Source organism: Hibiscus syriacus, unplaced genomic scaffold (genome assembly GCF_006381635.1).
Source record: "Hibiscus syriacus cultivar Baekdansim isolate YM2019G1 unplaced genomic scaffold, ASM638163v2 tig00110330_pilon, whole genome shotgun sequence".
Taxonomy (NCBI): domain Eukaryota; kingdom Viridiplantae; phylum Streptophyta; class Magnoliopsida; order Malvales; family Malvaceae; genus Hibiscus; species Hibiscus syriacus.
In genome coordinates, this window is record NW_024062686.1 from 1,277,616 (window position 1) to 1,304,271 (window position 26,656).

Consider the following 26,656-nt stretch of genomic DNA (forward strand, 5'->3'; position numbering starts at 1 on the left):
AAAAAAATTAGAAGTTGTCTGCCCGATACTATAGACCCTACAAGATACAAGAGAAAATTGGGTCAGTTGCTCATAAATTAGAACTGCCTGCAACATCAAAGGTCCATCTGGTATTTCATGTTAGCTTATTGAAGAAGAAGATTGGGCACAAGAACATTACAACAAGAGATCTCACAAAACCGACATCGAATGGTCAATTACGAGTGTACCATGCAATTGTGTTGGACAAACGAATCATTAAACAGAAAAATCAAGCTGTAACTCAACTGTTGATTCAGTAGACAAACTTAGGAGCTGAGAGTGCTACCTGGAAAGACCATAGTGTGTTGAAGTCATAATTTCTCAATTTTAATCCTTGAGGACAAGACTAGGATGCAAACTAAAATATAATATTAAAAATTTAACCTTTACATGTTTTGGTGTAATGTAAGGAACCATAACCGAATCATAGAATTATCGATCACCTACCTTAAGATACGGGTGTTGACATGTGGCTTGTTATCTGCCATTTGTGGAAACGACTCAATAACTTTATTCACTTTAATGTTTAATACAATTTGCCTCTTTTCGAGGTTCATTTCTTTCCAAATTGACACCGACTGATGCACATGAAACCACACATTTTAATATTTTTATGTCATTATAAAAAGCATTCATGTATACAATAATTGCCTGTTAATATCATAAAATAAAATATTAAATTTCAAATATTTATATTATAACAGAATGAATTAAATTAGGATAAGATATTTAATAATAATTATTTACAATTCTTAATTCAAATTAATTAAATATAAATAATTATAAATATATATATTCAAGAGGATGAATACTAAGAGAATGAATGAGATATTATCAAAGATTGTTTATAATTTTAAAAAATTATATATATAATTGTTTATAATTTTCAAAAATTATATATATAATTGTTTATTATTATAGTTTTGATTTCTCTATAACAATCTTTTTTTTTTTAAGGAACACTCTATTATATATGTGGTGTTTCTTCTCCATTTCCAGATCCGATCTTATTTTTGCACCGACACGCGAAGTTTCTAGTCCTTCAAGTCAAAGCCTTTTTCATTTCCTTGGTTAATGTTTCCCGGAAACTCAACCGTTCCCGGAATTCCCTAAGAGAAAGTAAAGTGTCCTCTGTTTGTTAGTTTGGGATCATTCGGATTCTCTGGGTAAGTCTCCATCAAAGCTCTCTCAATTTGATTTTCAAGTGTTGAAAATGGGTTTGCTTTTAAATGCAAGTTGTTGCACTGTTTCAGATTATATTTGCACTTTTGATCCTGCATTTTACTTCTCATAGCATGCATTCTGAGCTTGTTTTTGTGTGATTTCTGACCTTAAATATAGAAAGGAGTTGGATTTATCATCTTGGTCAAATCTCTTAAATTAGCATTGGGTCTTTAATACAGTGATCTTTGCTTGTTTGACCTTTTCTTTTAATTTTCTCTTTGTATGGTTTAGTGTACTGTAATTGTTATTATAAGAATATTGTGGTATTAGTAAGTTGAATTATATGAATACGTCGGATTATACATCTGTCGAAGAACCCAATGTTTTCTGGTGTTTTCCGGTAGGTTAATTGGAAAGGAAGTTCGACATGTTCCGAGTTTCGCCTAGTAGGAACCAAAGATCGAAAGGGTTGAAGGTAAAGCATGCTCTTCAAATATGTGTTCTTGTAGGTATCTGCATCTGGTTGCTTTACCAAGTTAAGCACTCTGGTGAGAAGAAAGCAGCGTACGAGACATCGGGGAATGAAGTCGTTAAGTTGGGGAGAAAGGACTTTCCTCGATCGGAAGGAATAACCGTTAAGGATGCACGGCTCAAGGACGAAGAGGAGGAAGAAAGCAAGAACGGAGAAGAAGATAACAAGCCTGAGGTAACTGAAGATGAAGGGAAAGAGAATGGGGATGTCGATGCAGTGAACGAAGGTGATAACCAGAAATCTGAGGAGGAAACTGAGCGCCGAGAAGATCCATTAGAGGGAGGGAAGGAAGAGGAGAGTGAAGAGAGCAAAGAAAATGGAAAATAGTGGGAGCGAAGAGGACACCGAAAACAAAGGGAATGAGGAGGCACATGAAGAGAAAGAGACGGAAAAGAGTGAAGGTGAGATAGAGAGTTCAGGTGCCTCGGATGACCGGGTTTTGGATGGAGTTGACCAGAACAATGAAGAAGCAAGAGAAGAACTTTACAAAGCGGATGATGCTTCCAGCGAAGTAGTCCATGATGTCCAAAATGTTGCAGTTGAGAATGAGACAAGTGGTTTGGAAAATTCCGATGTGTCAGAGCAATTGGAAAACAAAGATAAGAAAGATCAGGACGAAACAAATAGCAGTGAAGCAGACGATGTTCATCATGATGAGTCAAATGTGCAAGAAAATGAAACAACTGAGAACCAACAAGAAAGCAGTAATGGGAGTAATGAGGCTGAGTCAAAAAGGGATTCAGAAACTGATACAGCTACAGAATCAAACGAGAATCAAACAGGTGGGGAGCAATCTGAGAAATCGGATTCAAGTGGCAGTGGGGAGCAATCAGACTCAAATGCAACTCCAACTTCAACTGAGAATGGGGATGGGGATGGAACAAATGGAGATTCCACAAGCTCTGCAAGAAACACTGAATCTATTGAATCAAATGGACAGACTGAAAACACCAATGCATGGACCGGATCAGACAGCAATCCAAATGATGTTCAGAGTGAAGAATCAAACAAGAATTCTGGAGGAGAGGGGACACAAGAAAATGTTCTGTCGCTAAACACGAATGAGAATTCAAATGCTAGTGAGAACAAAGATGGCGAAACATCCTCGAACACTGATGATAAAGCTGGTTCAGGTCAGAATGGGAACGATAGTGGCAATACGAACAATGATGGGAATGCAAATGGGAATGGCAGCAGCACCGACAATCAGAGCAATGCAACAGACAGTGCAGCTTCAGATGTTACTCAAAAGGACAACAATTTGAATGAAAATGAACATGCTGCTCATAGCAACACCGAAAACAATGAAAATGCAAGTCAGAATGAGAACAATGCCACTCAGAGCAACACAGACAATAATGAAAATGCAACTGCAGATGTCACTCAAAATGACAACAATTTGAATGAAAACACTGCTCAGAGCAACACCGAAAGCAATGACAATGCAGGTCAGGATGAGAACAAGGCCACTCAAAGCAACACCGAAAGCAATGAAATTGCAGGTCAGGACGAGAACAAGGCCGCTCAGAGCAACAGCGACAGCAATAACAATCCAGGTCAGAACGAGAACAAGGTCACTCAAAGCAACAGCGACAGCAATAATAATCCAGGTCAGAACGAGAACAAGGTCACTCAAAGCAACACTGACAACAATGAAAATGCAGGTCGGGTCGAGAACAATGCTGCTCAGAGTGGTACCAACAACGAAAATGCAAGTCAGAATGAGAATAATGCTTCTCAGAGCTACGACGCCAATAACAACAACAATGAAAATGCAAGTCAAAATGAGAACAACGATGCCGTTTCGAGCCATACCAACAGCAATGAAAACTCAAATCATAATGAGAACAACAATGGCATTCAGAGTTTCAATGACAGCAATGGAAATTCTAATTACGATGCAAATTCAGAGCAAAACAAATCAGTGGATTCTTCTAATCCCGATAATTCTTCCGATGCTTCAACGACTCGAGAAGTGAAAGAAGCTCAAACAGGTTTGGGAACTCTGCCAAATATCACGAACGAGGGAAATAACAGTGGGAATGCAGCTGTAGAATGAAGTCGTAATGGTTTGTCATTCACTATATGACTATTTACTGTCACTAAATCTTTCTTTTCTTCTTCCTGTGGTGGGATCAGGACATTGTATGTGTCTTAGCTACTTGTGGTTTATTGTGATATTATTTCTGAAGAGTATTATTTTTTACTTGTAGATTTCTAGTTATAATAATCGAAGTTCCAAGTTTTCATAAGCCACATATAATGCTTTGAATCGTGTTGTTATCGGCAAAATTCAAGTTTTTTTATGCAAATGGCTCTAAGTTAACCATCGAAATGACATAGAATCGCCAGATTTTTTTTCTTTTTTGCGGAATCCATGAATTTGCTGAGCATTAGGACCAGTGGGGTTGGCGAAGATGGTTCCATAACACCTAAATTTCTTTTGAAAACTCAACCCTCCACCTTATTCTTTGACATCGTAACCCCCTCGTTGCCATATATTTTCGAAATTACCTGACAATTCATCACCCCTCTTTGTCAGATAAAGATGATTCCATAATTTATTATTTGTATTATATGTGATTTAAATTTTAATTAAAATATTGTTATTTCTAGAAGATTTTAGTTCGAGTACGTGTATTTGTGTTATCAATGATTAAAAGAATATTAGATCGATTGTATCATATAATCACTTAGATTATTAAAAAATAATTAAAACTTAAATTGAATGAATTTTATTATAATTTTAGTAGTAAAAAATTATTTAATAATTAAATTTATTTATATAAAAATTTTTTAGAGTAATGATTCTCAGCGATTAAATATTTTTTCCATAATTATAAAAGTTTTAATCTTTAGAAATATATGAGAATTATTATATAAATATATTAGATTTGTCAGATATATGAAATTCCTATGTATTGGAATTATTTGTTATCTTTATACTTATAGTTGATTACACAAACCAAGTGATCTTGGTGATAAAAAAATAGTTGTTAAGGATTACGGTACACAGCATTATATAAACTGATCAAATTTTGGCTTCTTGACACATGTCATAGATTGTAATTTAAATTTTGTTTTGGTTTAATCTGGAAAGAAATAATTGAAAGCAAAAATAGAAATTATAACAGATATGATATATATTATCTTAAAGTGTTATAAATGTGTGCATATAAATTTTAGTTTTACGAGTCTTCCCTGTACGATATTGTGACACATTTAAGATTCAACCTAAAAGATCCACAAACAAACCGATCATTAATCTTATTATTTCGTAACAGGGGGGCGCATCCATGTAGAAAGCCTGATAAAGTTGCAATGCAAAGTCTAGAAATCCAGAAACATGAATGGAACTGCTAAAATTACATGCAAAGATCCACGGTGTTCTGATTGATTTCTCTGACAAATCACAAGAATGTGACGAACTCGGAAAGATTCGAGTCAATTGGGCCATCGGTCGCCCTAGTGATGCTTCTTCTTCTCAAACAGGCCATCTGGTCCTGAATACAAAGATAAATATATTGAATCAACCTACACACGAACACACAAAACCTGAAGAAAAAACTTATTTCATCCACTTCCATTGTAATACCAAATTCACACCCAGATTTCTGTATGAGTTATCACTCATTCTAAATAGGCTCATCATTCAAAACAAGCAATGCTTAGTCAAGGAGAATCGAGCCCACTAGGCTAATATGCTAACTAATGACATCGACAGGGCCAAAAACTCTCCAAATTACCATAACAAATTGCAATGCACTTGGAATATTACTCTGTGAATAAGAATTACATAGTATTTTTTTATAGTTCATATGCAATATGATTGTGAAACTCTCCAACCAGCAAGGAACAGTAATTACAGCTATATTATCGGTAGCTATAATTTCCAAGGAAAGACCAAATAGAGCCTAAAAAACAAAATCTAAATACAAAAAACAACATTCAAATTGAATCAAAAGAAATTGAAACCGGCAACAATAAGAATAACATACCCCATGGGAACTCCTTGTTGCGAGTGTGCAAATATGGGTACGGCTGCAAACATTCACACATCATGACAAATCCAAGAATCAAAACAAATAAAAACAATCTTTAAAATTAAATATATAAATAAATAAAACCGAGTAAATATAAGCTTACAGGAGGCTCTTCATGGTGGGGATGACCTTTTGATAGATTGTAAATGGCTAAAACAGTGCATGTAGCAACACCCAAATATGTTATCTTTTCCCATTTTGCCGTTTCATCTAAAAAGGCAAAAAGATAAATTCATGTTACAAACAATTATATATGATATTTCTATGCTGTTTGGATCTGTAACTACATAGTGTTCTTTCCCGATGTCCAAAACTTCATTTTTTTTAATAATCTAAACTTATTTACTTATTCTATTTCTAACATATATTCGATTAAAATCAAAAGGGTACATTAAACAATAAACTCAAATTTAAGAAATCGATAGATTGATGTGTATAATTGATTCAAATAAGATAAAAATAATAATAATTCGTATGAGCAAAAAAATAGATAAAGAAAAGCCCGCATACACTCATCGTCGTGATGAGAAGAGGAAGCGAAGCCCCGCTTGGGAGGAGCAGTAGGCCGAGATCCGCCGCGAAGGGCTGCTCGGAGGAGACCAGATCGCACGCTCGCCATCGCCATTTTGTCGATTTTTCTCGGTTAAAATGTGACTTGAAGAGCCTTGTTTTCTTCTCTTACTAAAGCAGTCAGCGATTATACTAGATTAGAAGAGAATGTTTTCGCACGTGCGAAGTGCGTGGCTTTTGCACCAGTTCTCTTTAGGGATAAATATCGAAGTTAGATGAAAATGGGCAAAACGCGGATTAACATCAATTAAAAAAAATTATATAAAATGGTTAAACTACAAAATTTATCACTAAATTTTACTCTTTTTCCTATTTTACTTATTGTACTTTTAAATTTTTTAATTTACTTATTAAACTTTTGAATTGCTCATGTTTTGATCACTGTGAATTATTTTATTATTATTTGATATGATATGGCATTTTATATTATTGTTTAATATAAAAATAATTTAAAATAAAAAATTAAACCTAGAGGTGGTCGACGGTAATGAGATTATTTTAAATCATTTTAAATTTATACTAAAAATGTTATTTTATTATTTATTTTAAATTATTTTTATTTAATAATTTTAAATCTAGATGGTGGTAGACAGTGATGAGAAATTTTTTGTCTACTAACTCTATACACGCCCATGCAAGAATTGTTCCTATTCCCCTTATTGGCGTTAAGACAACCTCGACTTCCCAATAAAAGCAAGAACCAACACACGCTCATCTTAGTAGTAAATCATTTACTACAACTAGTCAACTACACACTGTCACCCGTGTAAGCGTAATCTCCTCCAGCCCAACTAAGGTCACTACCAGGGATGACAAACGGATACAGTTTCATGGATTCCGTACCGTATCCACTCCAATTGGAGCGGAGATGGGTATAATTTTAGCGGGTAGTGGGCGGGTGTGGATTTATAAAGTGGTACCCGTCGTGGGTGGTGGGCGGGTAATGGGTTTGAGACATTACCCGCCCCGCATCCGCCCGCCCCACATCCGCCCGCCCGCCCAGCTAAATATCTATTAAATTTTGGACCATTATGAATTTAAGTGTAATTTTAGAGACTAATTTATAAATTTTAATATTATATAATATATAACATATAATTTAACTAAATATTAAGGATATTTAGTCTTTAATCTGGTATTTAATTAGGGAAATATTCGGCTCTTTGATTAAACTCATAATCCCACTAACCACGTCACTTTCCATGTTTTTTAGCCCATGCTGCTCATCCAAACACAAATTAGCCGTACTATAAGCATTAACATCAAAAGCAACAGTTTCCATATTCTTTAACCCCTCAAAACCCATATTAGGCGCACTATGAGCATTAACATCGAAAGCAACACAACAATCCAGCTCTACGACTACATGCTCCCTACAATCTGTCTCCATAACATTCGTAGAGCCACTTCTCTGACAAATTGAAGCATGCGCTGCTACCCCATCACGAACTGTCTGGGAATCAACTCCAACATCTCATTAGTTTGTTGTCAGGCGGGTTTAGATGGGTATGTCGCTAGTGGGTAGTGGGTGTGGGGATGGATTTGAAAATGTACCCGCGTGGGCGGATGTGGATTTGAAAATTTGTAACTATCATGGATGGTGGACGGGTGGGTGAATTGAAAAATAGTAGATGGGTATGGGGATGGGGAAGGGGGTATCCACACCCGACCCGCCCGTTTGCATCCTTAGTCACTACCCTAAAGCAATAGGGTTAAGATGACTTCACTAAACAGTGAAGTACTCCCACGGCTTACTACTGACGAAATTTTAAAAAATACTATTAGATATTCTGTAATGAATCTAGAATCAAGCTACTTTATAGTTTGTCCTCAACAAAAGAGGATAAAATATTATACCTCTAGTTAGAGGTCACCTTATTACTCTTAAGGTCTAACGAATAATATGCACACACTAGACTTAGATAAAATCTCAAACATGCTCATGTGATGCATCAGAATAAAATCTATAATTTGACTATCAGATCTTCTTAGCCTACCAACCTACTTGTTGGAAGACTAAACGTGTGCATGGCACTGCATGGCATGCATGGTTCAAGCAGTCAGGCTTATGCTCTATAGGGTGTGCTGTGTTGTAGATGAGCAAAACCCAGGGTAGTTAGGTTGTTAATCAGCAAGGTTATCATTGTTGGATCTGTTAGGTTGATTGTTCCTTTGTTCAGCAACTGTTTGCTATATAAACAATGTAACTCAGCAGGTTTTGAAGCATGAAATAAAGATATGGTTTCTTTCTCATTTCTCAGTTTCTTAATACGACTTCACTAAACAGTGAAGTACTCCCCATGGTTTACGACTGATGCAATCTATTTCTCCCTCAACTAGAAAACACTAAAAAAAACTTCCTAGCCTACCAACCTACGAATAGTCACCATGGTCCTACGACTAACATACGCATTAACAACCACTATAAATACTCCAACTAAGATTGAATAAGGGGATAGACCACCTGAAATCGATCAACCACTCTTTTTTCCCCTTATAATTATTCTCTTTCTCCCTTCTTTAAACATCAGTCTACGGTTGTCATCTCTTCAACTGTGACTCTTTACCCAAACTTGCATAAGCTCGTCTTATTTCCATCAGCAATGTTTATTTACTTTATTAAAAAAATAATAGAAATCAAACTATACATCAACATTGAATCTGCTGATTGGCATCTCTAACAAAGTCAATTGTTTATGAGGTCGTTGATGATGCGCAAAAATAGATTGCAACTCTTATCCATGGATCATTGAACTAAGTTCTTGGCTACTTGAAAGTTGAAACCCCCATCCAAGAAAAACACCTAAAAATATTTTCCATGCTCCCCGGCAACCTGTCTCCATCTAAAAACAAATCACATCTGTCCTGTATGCGAAGCTTCAAAATCATCATCCAGCAAATTCAATAATTCGTTTATTATTTCATAAAGTAATAATTTTATATTGATTAATATTTATATATTTATTTTAATTATTGTATTATAGAAATAAGTCACATCCAAAATTTGAACTTCTTGTGAAAAAAGTTTTGTTGTCTTGACCATGTACCGTGTCAATGCCTCCTACTTAATGCTCATGCCGTAGCCGCGTAGCGGTCGAGTCAGGTATACATCCAAGGCCACCGGCCACCATCCTCCACTTGCCAGACCCCAATTGTCGAAGGGCAAAGTCCAACGCAATTTGACGACCAAGGTTTTTGTAGTGTATTTCAAGTAGGGAGCGCATTTGACCCAGACTCAACAAGTGATGACACGGTCCGATTTGATTAAATTAATTTTTTATTTTATAAGTTTGAGTTCGGATCGGATTAAAATATTTTAACGATGAGTGAATCAAGTTTGAATTTAGGATAAAAAATTATAATCAATGTAATATTATAATTGTCCTTTATAATTTTTTTTAAAAAAATACCATAATACTCTTCTTTATTTTACTTAATAAAAATAAATTATGCATACGTTGGGTTAGGTTTGATTCAAGTGCAGTTTTGACCTAAAATATTATATCGAAATTTATATCTTGTGGAACTTTTCTAAATTCTGAATCAAATTTGCTACTTCGGATTAAATTCCAATAAGAAAAAATTCGACGTTATTCGACCCATGCCCATCCTAATTTCAAGCCTCGGAAAGTGATGCCATTGAATTTATCACCTCCAATAACACCAAGGTCTTAGTTGGCATTTGACCAGTAGAGCTTTCTATGAAACACTCTCTTATACGAATATAATAATAAATATTTGAACTACAGTTCTGTGAAAGGGATCATTGACTGACCCTAATATTCGTTTGTATTTTTATACGCGACCCAAAAGTATCAAACCATCATAAGAAGCTACCTTTTGTACATGTAAAAAATATACCTTTTGTATATGTATGGAAAAAAACATAATTGAAATGTCTGTGCATTGCACTTGAATCACCGTTAGATTCTGCTATTTCCGTGATCATCATCCTCGACAATGCAATAGCCAATAGTCATTTGGCCATTAAAGTTCCAAAAATGGCTAATCTTCACCGTCGTCGTCGAGATCAAGCGAGTACACCACATCTTCACTACACCATCCCGCGCGTAACAGCACAACCGACAAAACCCGCAACGACGAGGTCGCGTTTTTCTCTTTGTTCTCGCTGTGATCACAGCCGTCCATCATCATCATCTCCCTCACCTCCTCCTCCCTCCACCCTCCGTCTCGCAGTCTCCAAAACACTTCCTCCAAACATCCGCCCAATCCGAAGTCGTCCTTACTCCACCACCCCGTGGTCACCCCACGCGCCACCACCCTCCTCCCTCTCTCCGCCGCATCGGTCCAAAACTCAATCCTCCGAGCGGATGTCGCCGCCCAAGCCGGCACCTTGTTGCTCACACCATTGCTTTTCCTCCTCATGAAAGGCTTGGAAACCCCACCTCTTCTAAAAAAATCAACTTCCTGAAAAAACCTAGTGACATCAAAGCTCATGATTCTAACTTCCTCCCCATCAACGTAAAAAACAGGGTTTCCCGCCACGTTCGGCGTCGAAGGGATATAACAGTTTCGATAGATGGGAACTAAAAGAGGCGCCGTCATAAACAATTTTTTAACCAGAGCCAGAGCATCATTGGGATTCGGAGGTTTAGGCCCCCATGAGTCGGACCAAAAGTTGCGCAGCTTAATATTCTTGGAAAGAGACAACAAAGGAAAGTTGAGGAGAATGTTGAGCTGCTGAGGGGATGAAGATCGCCAGTTCGGGAAAGAAGGGTCGACGGGGAGGCCTTCTCGGAGTATAGAACGAAGGTCGGGAGGGAAAGTGAAGCGGAAAGTGGATTCGATGGAGGCGAATTCTTGGTCGGTTAAACCCGGGAGGATGGGGATGTCGAGGGATTGGAGATGGTGGATAAGGGCCTTGGAATACGCAGCAAAAGAGAAACAAACAAGGTTCGATCTTTGTGGAGGTTTGAGCAAAGTGTTTGGGGGTTGAATTTGGGTCCTGGTTGCTGTTGCCGCCATTGAAATTCACCTCCTCCTTTGATGAGTTGAGGACCCAAGGAAGGAAAGAAAGGGTAAGGAATGTGGAAGCTTTGATAGTTGACAAGGTCGTTCTTCTGATATATAAAACGTGAGCCTGCAATGTATTATTCTTTGCATCCGTTTCCTTGTTTTTTACTTCAAAAAATAGAATTGGATTTGCCAGTTTAGAATAGTGTGACATTTCTCCAAAGGATACTATTTTTTTTTGAGTAAAAATATATAATTTCATTAATATATGTCTCGTTAAAAATCTCTCTAATTTTATAATCGAATACGGAGAAAAAACAATATGATCAGGTTGTCAAAAGGATACTAATTTTATCACCTCCACCGAGCAAGAATATCTAAAATAACGTATTCAATTCAAACACTACTTTGGTCATCCTAAATATACGACTCCAAAACAGAAGGTTTCGATCACAATAAATATTTTACAACATTTCTATATTAATATATTTTATTTATTAATTAAATCACCATACATTATTTGAATTATTCATTGAATTTATACTTGCAATATCCTTTTACTCTTTTTTGAACATTTCAAAGCTTATTAAAATATCGTAGAATAGACGTTATTTGGGTTAACTATACATATGATTACTTATATTTGTGTTTTGTTTACTTTTGGTTACTGATTTCAAAATGCATAAGATATAGTCGATTTCGTTCTTATTTAATTAAGATGTGGTCACCATGAATTAACTGTCGTTAAATTATTTTAGTATAATCACACATTTGGTTCATGTTATTTACATATTCTCTCTATGTAGTCATACTTTTAATAAACTAAAATAAATTTAAGCCTCTAATCGAATGATGTCACTATCATTGATATCACGTGTCGCGTCGTGTGTCATCGTTCGGTTAGAAGACTAACTTTATTTTAATTGAACAAAGCAAAGCAAATTAATTTTGAAAAATAAATATATTAAGTTAAACTAAATTAAAATAAAGTTAGTCATCCAACCGAATTGTGATACGTGAATTCATTTGATCGGATGATTAAATTTATTAAAAACATGACTAAATTGAGAGAATATTTAAATAATATAGACCAAATGTGTGGTTATACTAAAATATCACATAACTTAGTATGGTAACCGTTAACCTAGTTAACTCGTGGTGACCACATTTTAAATAAATAAAAACAAAAGTGATCATATCTTAATTAAATAAAAATTAATGTAAGCATATCTTATGTATTTTGAAATTAATGACAAAAAATGGACAAAACAAAAACATAAATGATCATCCGTGTAGTTAACACAAAAACATATTGTATATAGTTAGGCAAAATCATTTAAATTAATACAAATCAATATCATAACGTTATAAATAATTATATTTTAAATTTTAAAAAAATGTGTTTGATTCAACTCGACTCAAATTTTATATATTTGATTCGAAAAAATTCAAATACAATGAGTGATAAAATGGTACTCGTAAATTTTACAAACTTAAAATTTTCATTTTACTCGCCTCGGTCCAATATTCTCCCCTAAATAAAACTATAAAGAACTTGTGCATAAACTGTGACCGATTTTCTTTCCATCTCTTAAGGTTCACACAAGAAAAGAAAAATACTAAAAGCATACTAACTTGAACAAAAATATCTTTTAATACAAAATTATTTACATCATACCTTATCTAAAAGACCATCCAGCTCAGTTGGTAGAGCACAAGGTTCTTAACCTTGAAGTCGTGGAATCGAGTCCCATGGAATGGCATTTCATAATTCAGAGGTCTCCTACGGAAGTTGCTCTCAACCTAGTGTTGGGACAGCTTACTATCTTACCTCCTCTTACCCCATTACATATGGGAACATGGGACACTCATTATAATAATAATAATAGAGAAAATAACCTCAGTGACCGAAAATGCCTTGTAATATACGATTTTGACTAACTTTTTTTGGATTTGCCAAAATGACCAAGTAAATCGCAATGCGATTGATAATTTGCAACGCGATCTCCGGTATCGCAAATCAGTTTCCAGATTCGCAACGCGATAGTCGAAGTTCGCATTGCGATTTATTCCAAATTCGTTGCGATAGGCGAAGTTCGCATTGCGATTCATTCCAAATCGTTGCGATAGGCGAAGTTCGCGTTGCAATTCATTCCAATTCGTTGCGATAGGCGAAGTTCGCGTTGCGATTCATTCCAAATTCATTGCGATAGTCCAAATATTGCATTTGTTTCTTAAGAATTTTCTCTAAAAAGATAGAATTCGCGCGGACGTGTCGAAGACACGTATTACCACGACCACGACCAGAGATGGGACGGGACGACGGCAGCAGCGGCACGCGAGAGTCCCCCTTGTTCTCTATCACTCAACAAGGAAGTGGGAAAGCCAAGCCTTAAATACCATTCCCAATAGTGTTTCTAATACTATGTGGGATTGAGCATTACCAACACTTGTTTCCCAATACCATTACCTTCATGTCTGTAAGAGTTAATTTTGAAACTAAAAAAATATTTATTCGAATAAATAACTTACCCTTTGAGGACTTTGATGGAAGAAAAAATTAACCAAACAATGCAAAGGAGACAATGATGGAAGTTTTCAACTGAGGATGCTACGAAAACTAGCTGATAATGACACAAGGAAACATATCGAGTTGTTTGGTCATCATCTACTCTTGCAAGTAAGTCATTGAACATTATAAGAACCCGAATCAGAGTTAGTTTTAGCAATTACTTCATTTATGATCAAAGTCCTCAAAGGGTAAGTTATTTATTCGAATAAATATTTTTTTAGTTTCAAAATTAAACTCTTACAACAATGAAGGTAATTGTATTGGAAACAAGTGTTGGTAATGTTCAATCCCACATAGTATTGGAAACACTATTGGGAATGATATTTAAGGTTTGACTTTCCCACTTCCTTGTTGAGTGATAGAGAACAAGGGAGACTCTCGCGCGCCGCCGCCGTCCCGTCTCTGGTCGTGGTCGTGGTCGTGGTAATACGTGTCTTCGACACGTCCGCGCAAATTCTATCTTTTTAGAGAAAATTCTTAAGAAACAAATCCAATATTTGGACTATCGCAACGCGAACTTCGCCTACCGCAACGAATTTGGAATGAATCGCAACGCGAACTTCGCCTATCGCAACGAATTGGAATGAATCGCAACGCGAACTTCGCCTATCGCAACGATTTGGAAAGAATCGCAACGCGAACTTCGACTATCGCAACGAATTTAAAATGAATCGCACGCGAACTTCAACTATCGCGTTGCGAATCTGAAAACTGATTTGCGATATCGGAGATCGCGTTGCGAATTATCGATCGCATTGCGATTTACTTGGTCATTTTGGTAAATCCAAAAAAAAGTTTATCAAAATCGTATATTACAAGACATTTTCGATCACTGAGGTTATTTTCTCATAATAATAATAATAATAATAATAATAATAGAAGTTGAAATTGTTAAAACTATGATGGAAAAGAACAACATACAAATAAAATTACACAGAATGATTGAAGATTAATTAAAAAAAAATTAAGATAAGAAGCAAGATAACGATAGCATGTCATTAGTTTATTGACGACTACTACTTAAAAGCCGTAAGAAAATTTCGACCGTTTTTCCAATCAAATAAGTAAGTAATTTGACTATGTTTCCCATAAATGACACAAATTTCTTCATCATCACCTAAAACAAATTTAATATCCCATCATCTCATAAACAAAGACCGGAAATGGTCCAATCACAACATGACACGACGCACCTTTTTATTCATAATTCAACATTTGTGAAAGTGATACGATTTAATAATATTGTTGGCGAAATCAGTTCAAAGAAAAAGGGTTCACGTTTGCATTAATTGTGATCCCGGGGACCCACGGATTTGTACTTGTGATGCGTCAATAATGAAGACAAAGAGAGGCAACGGGGCTTCAGTAATTGAACAAAGATTGCCATATGGCATTGCTGCATTTTAAAACTATGTTTAGCGGATGATATCTTATGATTGATGTATTATACTGTGAATAAAATACAACGACTGCGATTAGGCCTTTGAGCCTCATCCTGTTGTCTCGGTGTGTAAAGCCAGACACACAGAACACAGAGGATCTCTGATACGTAACTAAATAAGAGTTAATTACTTCATATGTCCCCAAACTATGGCCCTCATTTCAAAATAGTCCTTAAAATTTTAAACATTCCAATTTCATCCTAAACTATGAATCTCGTTCTAAATTGGTCCCTAGACCTTTACATCTTCCAATTGCATCCCCAAATTCATCCGAATATGTAATCCATTTCAACCATAGTTTAACCTAAATATTATTTTTTTCAAACATAGAAAAACATAACTTGCCTAATGATTTTATTAACAAGAGATGTGATTGGTACATATAATTCAGGATAAAATTGAAATATTTAAAAAGTTTAAAGACCAATTTAGAATGAAGATCACATATTAGGGATGAAAAATGAGATGTTCAAAAGTTGAGGACTAGTTTAGAATGACAGTCATAGTTTAAGGATAAAATTAAAATGTTTAAAAGTTTAGGAACCAGTTTGAAATGAAAGTCATAGATCAAGGACGTATGATGCAATTAACTAAATAAATAAATGCACGAAAAATGAAAGCCTGCTTTTCTTATTATTATCGAATCAATATAAAAATGGGTCAACAAATTGTTGAAGAGTAAACACAACTTGTTCCGAACTTTGTGTTTCTTCGTTGGACTGATGAAATTACTTTTCAATAGTTTAAGAGATTATAAAATTATAATTATACGTACACATCTTACAAATAAAACTATCATAATCTGTTACGGATGTGAAGGTGTTGAATGTCCTACACGAAATTATCCAACACGGCAAAACAAATAGATCCGATAAAAGATTTGAAATTTGAAAACGAGTCGATTCGTTTACGGGCCTAATTTTAATTTGTAAAAAGGCAAAGCATCCCATTTTACGTTCGTCATACACAAAAATCCAGTCCACCGAGAAAGCAAACTAGAAAGGGGAAAATGTTTGGTCTTCAGAATCACCATTGATCCTTTAGCAATTCAACGACCTTTCTCATGGAAGGTCTGTTCATAGGAAAGGCTGAAGTACACTGGAGAGCCACGTTCAAGACTTTCTGAATCTCTTTCAGTTCCGATGCTGATGACTTCATCCTTGGATCAACAATCTGGGCGACACATTCGGCAGATGATAAAGATAAAGCAACCTCCGTAACCCACTTCACCACGTCCTTGTTCTCACCGAACGATGGGTCGTTTGGCCTTTTCCCGGTGATCAATTCCAGCAACACCACGCCAAAACTATAAACGTCGCTCTTTTCCGTCACTTTCAATGTGTAACTATATTCTACAATCATTTCAATAGTAAGCTAACTGCCATTGCAAAAGAAAAAAGAAAAGCAGAGCATTAGAAAGGTGTACCTGGCGCGATATAGCCATGGGTTCCGGCGACGCGAGACATGGCTGCGCCGCCTCCACCACTGTCGCCGGCTGTAATCTGCAACGTTTTCGCCAACCCGAAGTCCGCCACGCGTGGTCTCATCTCCGCGTCCAGCAATATATTGTTGCTCTTCACGTCGCGATGCACGATGGGGGGCTGACAATCATGGTGCAAATAGGCCAACCCCTGAGCGGCGCCGATCGCTATCGTGAACCGCTTCGGCCAATCCGGTAAAACCGCACACTTGTCGCCGTGCAAAACGTCGCCCAAGCTCCCGTTCTCCATGTACTCGTAAACCAGTATCCTGAATTCATCCCCGCTGCAACACATGAGCAATTTCACGATGTTCCCATGTCGGATCCGACCCAATGACTCGGTTTCGGATCTGAACACATCTTCCGCCTCACGTTTAACACCCCATAATCTCTTAACCGCCACCGTTTGACCGGTTTTGAGTTTAACTTTATAAACCCGACACGACCCACCTGTTCCGATGATGCACTCGTCTTTTAGAAATGGGAATAACTCCTCTTCGCTGAACTCAATCCGTTGAAACGAGGTGACTTTATAGGGGCGTCGGGTATTGGTTAAAAAATTGGAGCGGGTTCTAAGAAACCATATGAGCGACCCAATAAGTAGTAGGAAACAGAATGTTATAATAGCCATGACATATAATGTAGCGGGTTTGATTCTCGGGCATGTCGGAAGCGGATCCAAGTTCGGGCTACAAAGATTCGGATTACCCAGTAAACCCGTTAGGAAATACTCGTGATTGAAACCCGAAGGCACTTCGCCGTTCAAAAAATTATCCGAGATGTTAAACTGGTTCAGCCTCAGCTTCGTTAAATCCTCTGGGATTTTACCACTCAGTAAATTACCGGACAAATCGAGGTAAAGCAATGCCGGTAGGCTCCCGAGGGTGGGTGGGATTTCACCGGTGAATCGGTTTCTGGCAAGGTTCAGCTCAGTTAACTCGGTCCACGAACTCACTGAATCTGGTATCTTCCCTATTAACTTGTTATCCTTGCAAATCAAGAGTTTCCAACTTCAGATCAGTGACACAATGCGGCAGTTCACCAGAAAATTGATTTTTACTCAGATTAATTTTTGTCAAATTCTCCAGTTTACAAATACTTGCTGGAATCTCACCGGAGAAATTGTTACCGGAAATCAGAAGACTGGTTAGTTGTTGAAGTGCTGAGATTGAAGAAGAAATTGAACCCTCGAAATGATTGCTATGTAATTCCAGAAACTGAATTAAAGTGCGACCCCAAAAATTTTCGGGCACGTTACCGGAAAGTGTATTATCACCCATTCGAACATAATTCAAGGATTCACATTCACCGTAGGATTCCGGTATTTTCCCGGAGAACCGATTCTCAAAAACAACAATGCGTTGAAGCTTCTTTTTGTAACAAAGAAACGGCGGTAACTCCCCGTCGAAATTGTTTGTTGAAACATCAAATTCTTCCAATGGAGAAAACTTACCCAGGTCGGACGGTAACTTCCCAGTGAAGCTGTTATTGAAGAGCTTTAACTGAGTGAGGTATTTATTCGAAGATAAAACTTGAGGAATTTCTCCGGTGAAAAAGTTGTCATTGAGATTCAAAGATTCGAGTTGCATTGCAGCGATTTTCTTTGGTAATTTCCCAGCGAGGCTGTTCTGTGAAACGTCGAGTCGAAGCAGAGCTGGCAACTCAGCTAAACTCTCGGGTAACTCCCCGGATAACTGGTTCTGGTACAGCTCGATTTGAACCAAATTCTTTAACATTGATAAGCTTTCTGGGATTTTACCGCTCAAAAAATTGCATGATAAATCAAGATTCTGTAACGAAACGAGATTACCAATGGAAAAAGGAATCTCTCCCACGAGATTCGAGTTTGATAACCATAAAACTTCTAGCTTCAACATGTTTCCGATCTCCTCCGGCAAATGACTCGCTTTAAAAGGATTAAACCCGAGTTCGAAATTAGTTAACTCAGTAAGATTACCCAGAAATGAAGGAATCTTTCCGTCAAGTAAGTTCCCACCAAGTGAAAGGACTTTGAGAGATCGCATCTGTCCGAAGCTGACGGGAATATCACCGGAAAAATTGTTGTTAGAGAGTCGAAGAACTTCCAGATTGTCCGACCAGAAATCCGGTAACTCGCCGATGAATAAGTTATCCGAGAGGTCAAACTCCCGTAGACGAAAACATGGAGAGAGAGCTTGAGAAGATAGTGAACCGTTGAAGAAATTATCAGCGAGGTAGAGAAATCGGAGGGTCCTAATCCTGCAAAACTCAAACGGAAACCCGCCCGAGATTCCATACCCAGAAAGATCAATCGAAATAACAGTACGATTCCGAGCTTCACAGCCAATGCCGGTCCAATTACACGGGCTCTGATCGGGGTTCGAAATAACCCAATCACGGAGCTTCCCATTCGGGTCGCCGAGCTGGGAATTCTTGACCCGACTCAGGATCTGAGAGTCTCCATTAAAAGAGACCACAAAAGGCAGAGCAAAAGAAACCCAGAAAACGCAGAACAGCAAGGTTTCGAAATTCGGATTTCTCATCTCAAAGCAAAAGCAAGAACAGCAGTTAAAATGTCATGTCTTTGTCACGGGTTTAGGATCCTTTTGTAATAGTTAAAGATAGTAACGGTTGGGAGAGAAAAGGAAGCTAGTGCATGAAAATGGTGATTAATACGATGCAAGAAAATTGAGAATAAGAATCAAATTATTGTTTCGAGAAGTTCACATGGAAAGTGAAGAAAGAGATGGAGGGAAATTCTCAACTTTGGAAACTTCTTCTACTTTTTCCACCGATTTTCTTTCTTTTTCCAGGCAAAGGACATAATCAGGGAGATTATGCGGTTACAGAGATGGGATGTGTGGAACACTGGGGGTACCTGGAAAACTTGACTTCATCGTTCTTTTCGGCACTTTTAAGGGAGGGAGAGTGACAAAAGCAGGAGGTTTGGTTAAGCTCGTCTAAATCCCAATTTAGGGTTTACCAATGTGTATTAAAGCGAGATTAATGATCGCAATTACTCCTATTGGATTTTGAGAAGGGACATGTTTTGTTTTGTGTGCATTAGAATCACGGGGGTTAACTTAAATTTGATCTCAATCTAATTATTCCATTCGATTTATTCAGTTTAATGTATGGTTAAAATTTTTTAAAAAAATAAACAAAATTAAAATTGGTTTGAAATTTTAGTTAAATCGACATCAACTCGAACCTAATTTAATTCGAAATGATTTTACCTAAATCATAATGAACAAATGATTTATTTTTATCACCATCTAACTTTTAACGATATGGTAGATAAAAGCATTGTCAATGACATTATTATCTGTTGGTTTATAAACTTAAATTTTACGTATGTATTGTCATTATAATTTCTATATACAAACATACAATTAATATCTGAATCACTCTATCAATAGATCAGATATCGATGATTATACAAAAAAAATATTATTTGTATATACAAACATACAATTAACACCTTAATCGCTAGTCTCGTAAAAATATTTTTTTGTTAATCTGGGGTAAGTACAATACAGTATTTGTTCAAAAAACACTATCAACCATTTGATATTGAACGCTCACACCCCTAATAGTTCTGGTGCTTGAACTTGAGACCTCAAGAAATAACAATAATTCATTTACCGCTGAATTCGTTTGGTTCCTACTCATAAAAATACTTTAATCACCAGTTAAATTAAATTTATAATTTATATATTTATCGATCATCATATATCAATATCAGATGTATCACTGATTATATAAGCTCAATTTTTTTTACAATAAATCAACATGCCACATTTATGTTATAGTTCGTTGTATATTTGTTCATGATTCTTATTGTATATTTTCTTTATTTGATGATGGTTGAATTTGAAAGATTAAATCATTAAATGGATAAATATTAAAATTGAATATAGTTAATAAAATCACTAAATCAGATATATTTTTATAAGAATATATCAATAATTTTATATATTCTCAATTGAATTCATATTCAATTTAATCCAAAGATTCAAAAATTGGCTTAATTCAAAAATTGATTGATTCGATGTTTTTTTTTTGTTACAGGGGAAATATAAAGAAGATTAGACTTTGGAAGGATATTCCCATACGATCAGCTTGCAGAGCAGAAATATAAAGATAGAATGACATGTTTGAAACAATATTTCAATTGAATAGTATATTTATAATTTTGTTAAAAATAACATATTTAGTAATAAACTGTAATAAAATATATATTTAAAAATATTTTTTATTTTAATAATTTTAGAAATGAAACTCTTTTTATTTAATTTTGGGTCATGGGAAATAATGAACCTTGAAACGTGAGCTTTGAATAAGAAAGCTGGTTAAAGATGGCTTGGGAAAGTAGCAGCATCCACGGGGCCCTGCGTCGCCGTGAAGACTGGGTTGTTTGGACTCCCCGAGGCCCTGTGTTAGTAACCAAATTACGATTACGGGTGTCTACACATAATAAAATAATCCATGAATTAATGCCCATAATTATTTATCGTATAAATAAAATAGTAGTGGTAATTAGTTGTCTTTTGACTGCTTTAGGGTTATTAGTTTTAACTTTGGCTTAATACCAAAATAAGTACCCAAACTATATCATTTTTCTCAAAAAGTGTCTAAACTAATTTTCGTCTCATCCAGGTGCCTAACGTTACGACCGTTGCCCGTTTACGTGCCGTCAACAACGTTAATTTCCTCCGTTAAGTGACATGTGTCATAATCCGGTGATTTTGAATTTTTTTTTTAAATAAAACAATAAAAATATTATGATATTTATAAATAAATAAAAACTAATTTTTCTTATATTATAAAACAACCCCAAAATCCTAAATCATAACCTTAATCCATAGCCGCCGTCCTTTCCGGCCACGACCATCGTCACCGACGTAGTCCATACCATTCTCCTACTCATGCAGCGTCGTATTTTCTGTCGATTGACGATCGGAATCGTGTGGAATCACGATTTTATTCCTAGGGTTCGGGCAATTTAAAACGTTGATTCAACATTAATAGGTCGTTGATCGATCACAGTTTCATGGGGGTTTTGGTCGTCAGGGGAGGGGAGGTTGGGTGGAGGTTCGTCAATTGCAAAAGGTGGTTGCCGGTAGGTTTAAATGTTGAAATGAAGGTTTTCAAAGTTTTTGGTTTATTTCAAAATTTGTTTTTTTAATATTTAATTTTAATTTTTTATTTTAAATAAAATTTTAAAATTATCAGATTATGGCATGTGTCATTTAATGGAGAAATTAACACCGTTATCGGCCCAGACATTTAAATGGACAACGTTTGTAATGTTAGACACATGGATAAGATGAAAATTAGTTTATGCACCTATTTGAGAAAATGGGTATAATAATTTGGTCACTTATTTTGATATTAAGCCTTTAACTTTTCATGAACGGGTTGGATTCTCATATTTGATTGAATTAATTGATTTGTCGATTTGATAGTTAATATATAATAAAAAAGTTCATGACATTGGCTATTTGTTGTTTTAACTAAATAATAGCATGATTTACTGTTAAGGATATACAGAATTTTATTTTATTTTTTAACTAAATATGGATGATATAAAAAAAAATTAAGAGATTAAATCATTTTTATTTTCTAAAATATAAAATAAAAAAAATTAAGGGAATGTGAGGCTCTCCTGCGTAAAATACAACGATGGCCAAATTAAATGCTTCTAGAAGAAGATTTCCAAGCCTACATAGATAAAAGAAGGCAAAACCATACCAGAGGCGTCGTACTTTTTTAAAAAAATTATTGTGCCCCTCGAATTATTTTTACAATCAATGTGACCCTCTAAGTTTGAAAATAAATTCAACGTGACACTAAGACTAATGATTTTTATTATTAATTATTATGGTGCTGATATGATACTTTACGGTACTGATGTGATAGATAAGTTAAATTGGTTTTTTGATTGAGTTCCAAGACCTAATTAAGATTTTTTTTTAAGTTCAAGGGCTTATTTTTTAATTTATAAAATATTTAAAATATAAAAAATATAAAAAATTAAATATAAACTAAAAATAGAAATTGAATTACTAAAATTTAATTGAAAATATTATTGTTAAACAATTCATTGAATTTAGAGACAATTTTTAATGTGAATTTTATTTTATTTAGTAGCATAATTATAAAATTTTTATTTTATAAAGACATTATGTTCCTTGAAAATATTAAAAAATAAATATTATGCATGATAAAAAACCCTCAAACACATGGAATACATATCCACCTAGACTTTATAAAAAATGTATTTAATAGAAATTGGTATGCCACAAAAACTTTCTTCATTTTTTTATCAAATTTAGGTGAAGTTTACTTTCCTTTATTATGTTTCATTTATTAAAATATTTTTCTTAATTATATAACTATATTTTATATTTTTTAATTATATAATTTCATGATTTATATGCAAGTTTTAATTTTATAACTTTTAAAATTGATTTTTTGTAAGTCTTTATAATATTTATTTAATTGAATTTTATAAAAAATAGTGAAATTTAATTTTTTTATAAGATTTTATAATATTTCTTTAATTAAATTTTATAAGATTTTATAATATTTCTTTAACTAAATTTTAATTAAAATTTATAATTAGAAGTGAATATATAAAATAAAAATTGTACGGGATAAACGAGTTTATATAAATAAAAATTTGAGTTTCACAGCAGGAGCAGTTTGTTGGGGACGTACGACCAATGCTGGCGTGGCAGAAGATGAGAAACTGGAGGGGCACAGCTGGCGTGGAGATGAAGTTTCTGGAACGCTTCTGGAATGTTAAAAATGTGCAGCTAGCATGAAACATTTGGGTAGCAGCTGGTGGCGGCAGAAGGGACCCTGATTAGGGTTTCTCACTATCACTGAATAATTGGGTCTGTTAGAGCACTAGGCCTGCTCTGTTGGGTTGCTGTAACGGCGGGCCAATTAGGCTCTCATAAATGGGTCAGATTGGTTTTGGTTTGGGCCAATGTGAAATGGATTTGTAGTGGTTTGGGTAGATGCCTTGGTTAGTGGTTATGGGATGTAACTGAGTTTGAATGGTTAATTTTGGGTAAGCAGCCTGTGTTAGAACCAAAACCTAATTAATATGAAATCAAGAACCCAAGATCTATCAAGATTATCATGCCAAATCATCAATAATAAAATATTATATGCAGAATCATACTTGAATTAATCAATAGGTTGCACTCCTTGAGTATTTCTTTGGTTGTGATCTTCCAAGAAGATATATTTTCTTTTGCTGTAAAAACTCTCTAACGGGATAAGAGTAATAAAAGTTAACATATTTCTTATGGACCACTACCTTTTTATATAGATTGAATATTAGGATAATCTTTCAAGTATTTATAATTCTACCCCTCATCAAATTATAAATACAACTTATGATATCTACACTTTGATACCAATAACACATATGACATAATTGATCACTTGATTTTGTATCATACTTTATAATAACATTGTATATTATACATATGTACGCATAATTATGAATTTTAACCCAACAACCTCTCTACATGGATTATAGTGCAGCAGCAGCAGCCATGATTGCCCATTTTGCTTGCTATTGCAGACCTCATCAGCCTTGCATTTACCTTGGTGAAATCTTGCACCTTTGCTGCTTTACATTGTAAGGCTAAGCCTAGAAGTCAGTAGGGTAAGTCCAAACTCACCACATAAACTTGGGCCATTGTACTGGCTGGCAACTTATGCTGTTACCGATCTAATGTTCTAAACAACAAATAAGCCAAACTAATGGGTTATGTTCCCAATTCGTGGCACATTTTCTGGCCCATAAAGACCAAATTAAAGGCCTATAGTTACAAGTTTTTTTTTTAGTTCCAACATGTAAATTAAGAGTTTACCAGAAAATATCTCATGTTTTTTAATTGAAAAGCTGATAAAGATCTGAAATCTACATAAATGATTACAGTTTTTGCAAGATTAATGTAAAAGCCCCTTTTTCTTCATTTCTTTAGGCAAGACAAAGTAAGGACCACGTGTGTGCCTGAAATTGCTCCGCCTTTCCCAGTAGGTACGACGAAAAGGTCACATGACATGATGCCAATTTGCATTTAGACCTATTTTATTGATGATTCATTTTATCATTTTATAAATTGATGATTCATTGATTTTATGTTATAATTATATTTCAATTTGTACAATCAATTTTTATCATTTTTGATATTTTTATTAAATTTTGCATCATATTTTAATTAATATTCTTGTTATACTTTGACTGAAATTCAAAATTAAGGGATATAATTATTCATGTTCATAAGATATCTTTTTCTTCTTCTTCTAATTATATAGAAAGAGGCAAAGAATACGTTGAAGTAATGAAGAGGAATCAATAATGTTGATGTCCCCATGAAACCGCCCATGGCATTTCTTTAATATATAATTTGTTTCATTGATTAACCTTTTTCAAATTTCCCTGCCAAAAAGCTAATTTCTTTCGACCCCACAAGTCTTTTCCATGAAAGATAGCATACAGGAACAGATAATGTGTTTTTTCTTTGCTTCACTTTTCATATATTTCTACTGAAAAGTGGAAAGGGAGCAGCTTTGAAATACTATAAATAATTTAACCACCCAAGTGGACTTGGGTCTAAAAGTTGCTTTAATGAAATAACAACTATATAATATAGGATAAAGTATATTATATTTTTATTGATTTTACCGAGTACTAAAAGATATAAAATAATATTATGACAGTATAATGTTAATTTTTTGAATTTAGGGTTGGAGCTAATGTTAGATATAGATAGAGGTCAAAATATTAAACTTTTGAAGAAAAAGTACAATGACTTACTAGGTATATAAATTTATAATTCATAAAATAATGTCTAATTTGTTTAATAATTAAATTTATAATGACCTAAATTGTTATTAGACAAAAAATTGAGATCATTGAATTATCATTTTTTGTATAACCATTGGTTTCCAATCTATTAGTCTACTAATTCGGATCAAGTACTGCAGAGGGTGACCCTCCCAACCCAATTTGCTCCATTCGTATTCGTCAAGATTCGAACCCCTAGTCTTGCTTAAGGGATATAGTGTCTCGTTCTGCTAGACCAACCAATTGTTGGTATTAGATTGACATTCTTTAATTCGTCCCCTACTTGATTAAATATCTAATAAATTCTTACATTTCTTAATTTAAATACTTAGTTTTGCATTAACCAAAATACTATTAGATCAAAATTCTTTAATTCGTCCCCTAGTTGAGTTAATCAACTATTAAAAGTTATAAAATAGTTACTCAACTATTTATTTGTTCTAAACTCGTATTTTTTTGTCAAAATATAGGTGGTCGTTTGAGTTCGTTTGGGATTTTGTGATCAAATTTTATCATATCTTAATCAGCAAGTTAACGTCTAACTCAGACCACCATAAATATTTTAATGGAAAAAGAGGTGCTTGGAATATATGAATAATCGAGTGATCGTTTTGTAACTTTTAATAGTCGAGTGACTCAATAAAGTAATGCCCTATAATATTGGGACTTTTTGAAATTTTTATTTATTAGGAGACTCAACAAAATAACGCCCTACAGTTGGAGGATAATTTGAATATTTTACCCTATAATTCAATATCGAATTAATAAAAGACCTATTAACGTTTGTGATTGAAGATTTATTTTATCATCTTTACTTACCCGATGATCGAATCTTAAAGGGTAACTTGAGTAATTTTTAAACTCATATTTATGAATTACTAAAACGAATCAAACTAAAGTTAACATAAATTAAAATTTATTTTTTATTTAAGTTTGAATTGGTACATAATTTATTGTACGATATGTTGAAAATTTAAAAGTTGGAAGTAAGAATGTGAATTCAT

The 26,656-nt window shown here is 34.8% G+C and overlaps 3 protein-coding genes and 1 pseudogene across 3 annotated transcripts; 1 reads left to right on the top strand and 3 right to left on the bottom strand.

Annotated features, from left to right (window-relative positions):
* The first annotated feature begins 1,011 nt into the window (after nucleotides 1–1,011).
* LOC120119001 (dentin sialophosphoprotein-like) lies at nucleotides 1,012–3,973 on the top strand. The gene is made up of 2 exons (XM_039138915.1): nucleotides 1,012–1,187; nucleotides 1,590–3,973. Exon 2 carries the CDS (start codon nucleotides 2,034–2,036, stop codon nucleotides 3,774–3,776), a length of 1,743 nt encoding a protein of 580 aa, XP_038994846.1. The 5' UTR covers nucleotides 1,012–1,187; nucleotides 1,590–2,033; the 3' UTR covers nucleotides 3,777–3,973.
* Nucleotides 3,974–5,114: 1,141 nt separating this feature from the next.
* LOC120119002 (cytochrome c oxidase subunit 6a, mitochondrial-like) lies at nucleotides 5,115–6,429 on the bottom strand. Its single transcript, XM_039138916.1, has 4 exons — nucleotides 6,271–6,429; nucleotides 5,864–5,970; nucleotides 5,716–5,758; nucleotides 5,115–5,220 (listed from the first exon to the last, which is right to left on the bottom strand). The coding sequence occupies exons 1-4, from the start codon at nucleotides 6,383–6,385 to the stop codon at nucleotides 5,183–5,185; spliced, it is 303 nt and encodes a 100-aa protein (XP_038994847.1). The 5' UTR covers nucleotides 6,386–6,429; the 3' UTR covers nucleotides 5,115–5,182.
* A 3,906-nt stretch (nucleotides 6,430–10,335) lies between these two features.
* On the bottom strand, nucleotides 10,336–11,316 carry LOC120119085. The gene has a single exon (XM_039138975.1). The coding sequence runs from the start codon at nucleotides 11,314–11,316 to the stop codon at nucleotides 10,336–10,338; it is 981 nt and encodes a 326-aa protein (XP_038994906.1).
* Nucleotides 11,317–16,218: 4,902 nt separating this feature from the next.
* LOC120119053 lies at nucleotides 16,219–19,712 on the bottom strand (annotated as a pseudogene).
* Nucleotides 19,713–26,656: the final 6,944 nt, after the last annotated feature.

Bases quoted from the DNA above. Each gene is read 5' to 3' on its own strand.
- LOC120119001 (XM_039138915.1), top strand. From the start codon at position 2,034: ATGGAAAATAGTGGGAGCGAAGAGGACACCGAAAACAAAGGGAATGAG.
- LOC120119002 (XM_039138916.1), bottom strand. From the start codon at position 6,385: ATGGCGATGGCGAGCGTGCGATCTGGTCTCCTCCGAGCAGCCCTTCGC. The intron at 5,759-5,863 runs GTAAGCTTATAT...GAATGTTTGCAG, and splicing joins CCCACCATGAAGAGCCTCCT to CCGTACCCATATTTGCACAC. The intron at 5,221-5,715 runs GTATGTTATTCT...CTTTGTATTCAG, and splicing joins CAACAAGGAGTTCCCATGGG to GACCAGATGGCCTGTTTGAG.
- LOC120119085 (XM_039138975.1), bottom strand. From the start codon at position 11,316: ATGGCGGCAACAGCAACCAGGACCCAAATTCAACCCCCAAACACTTTG.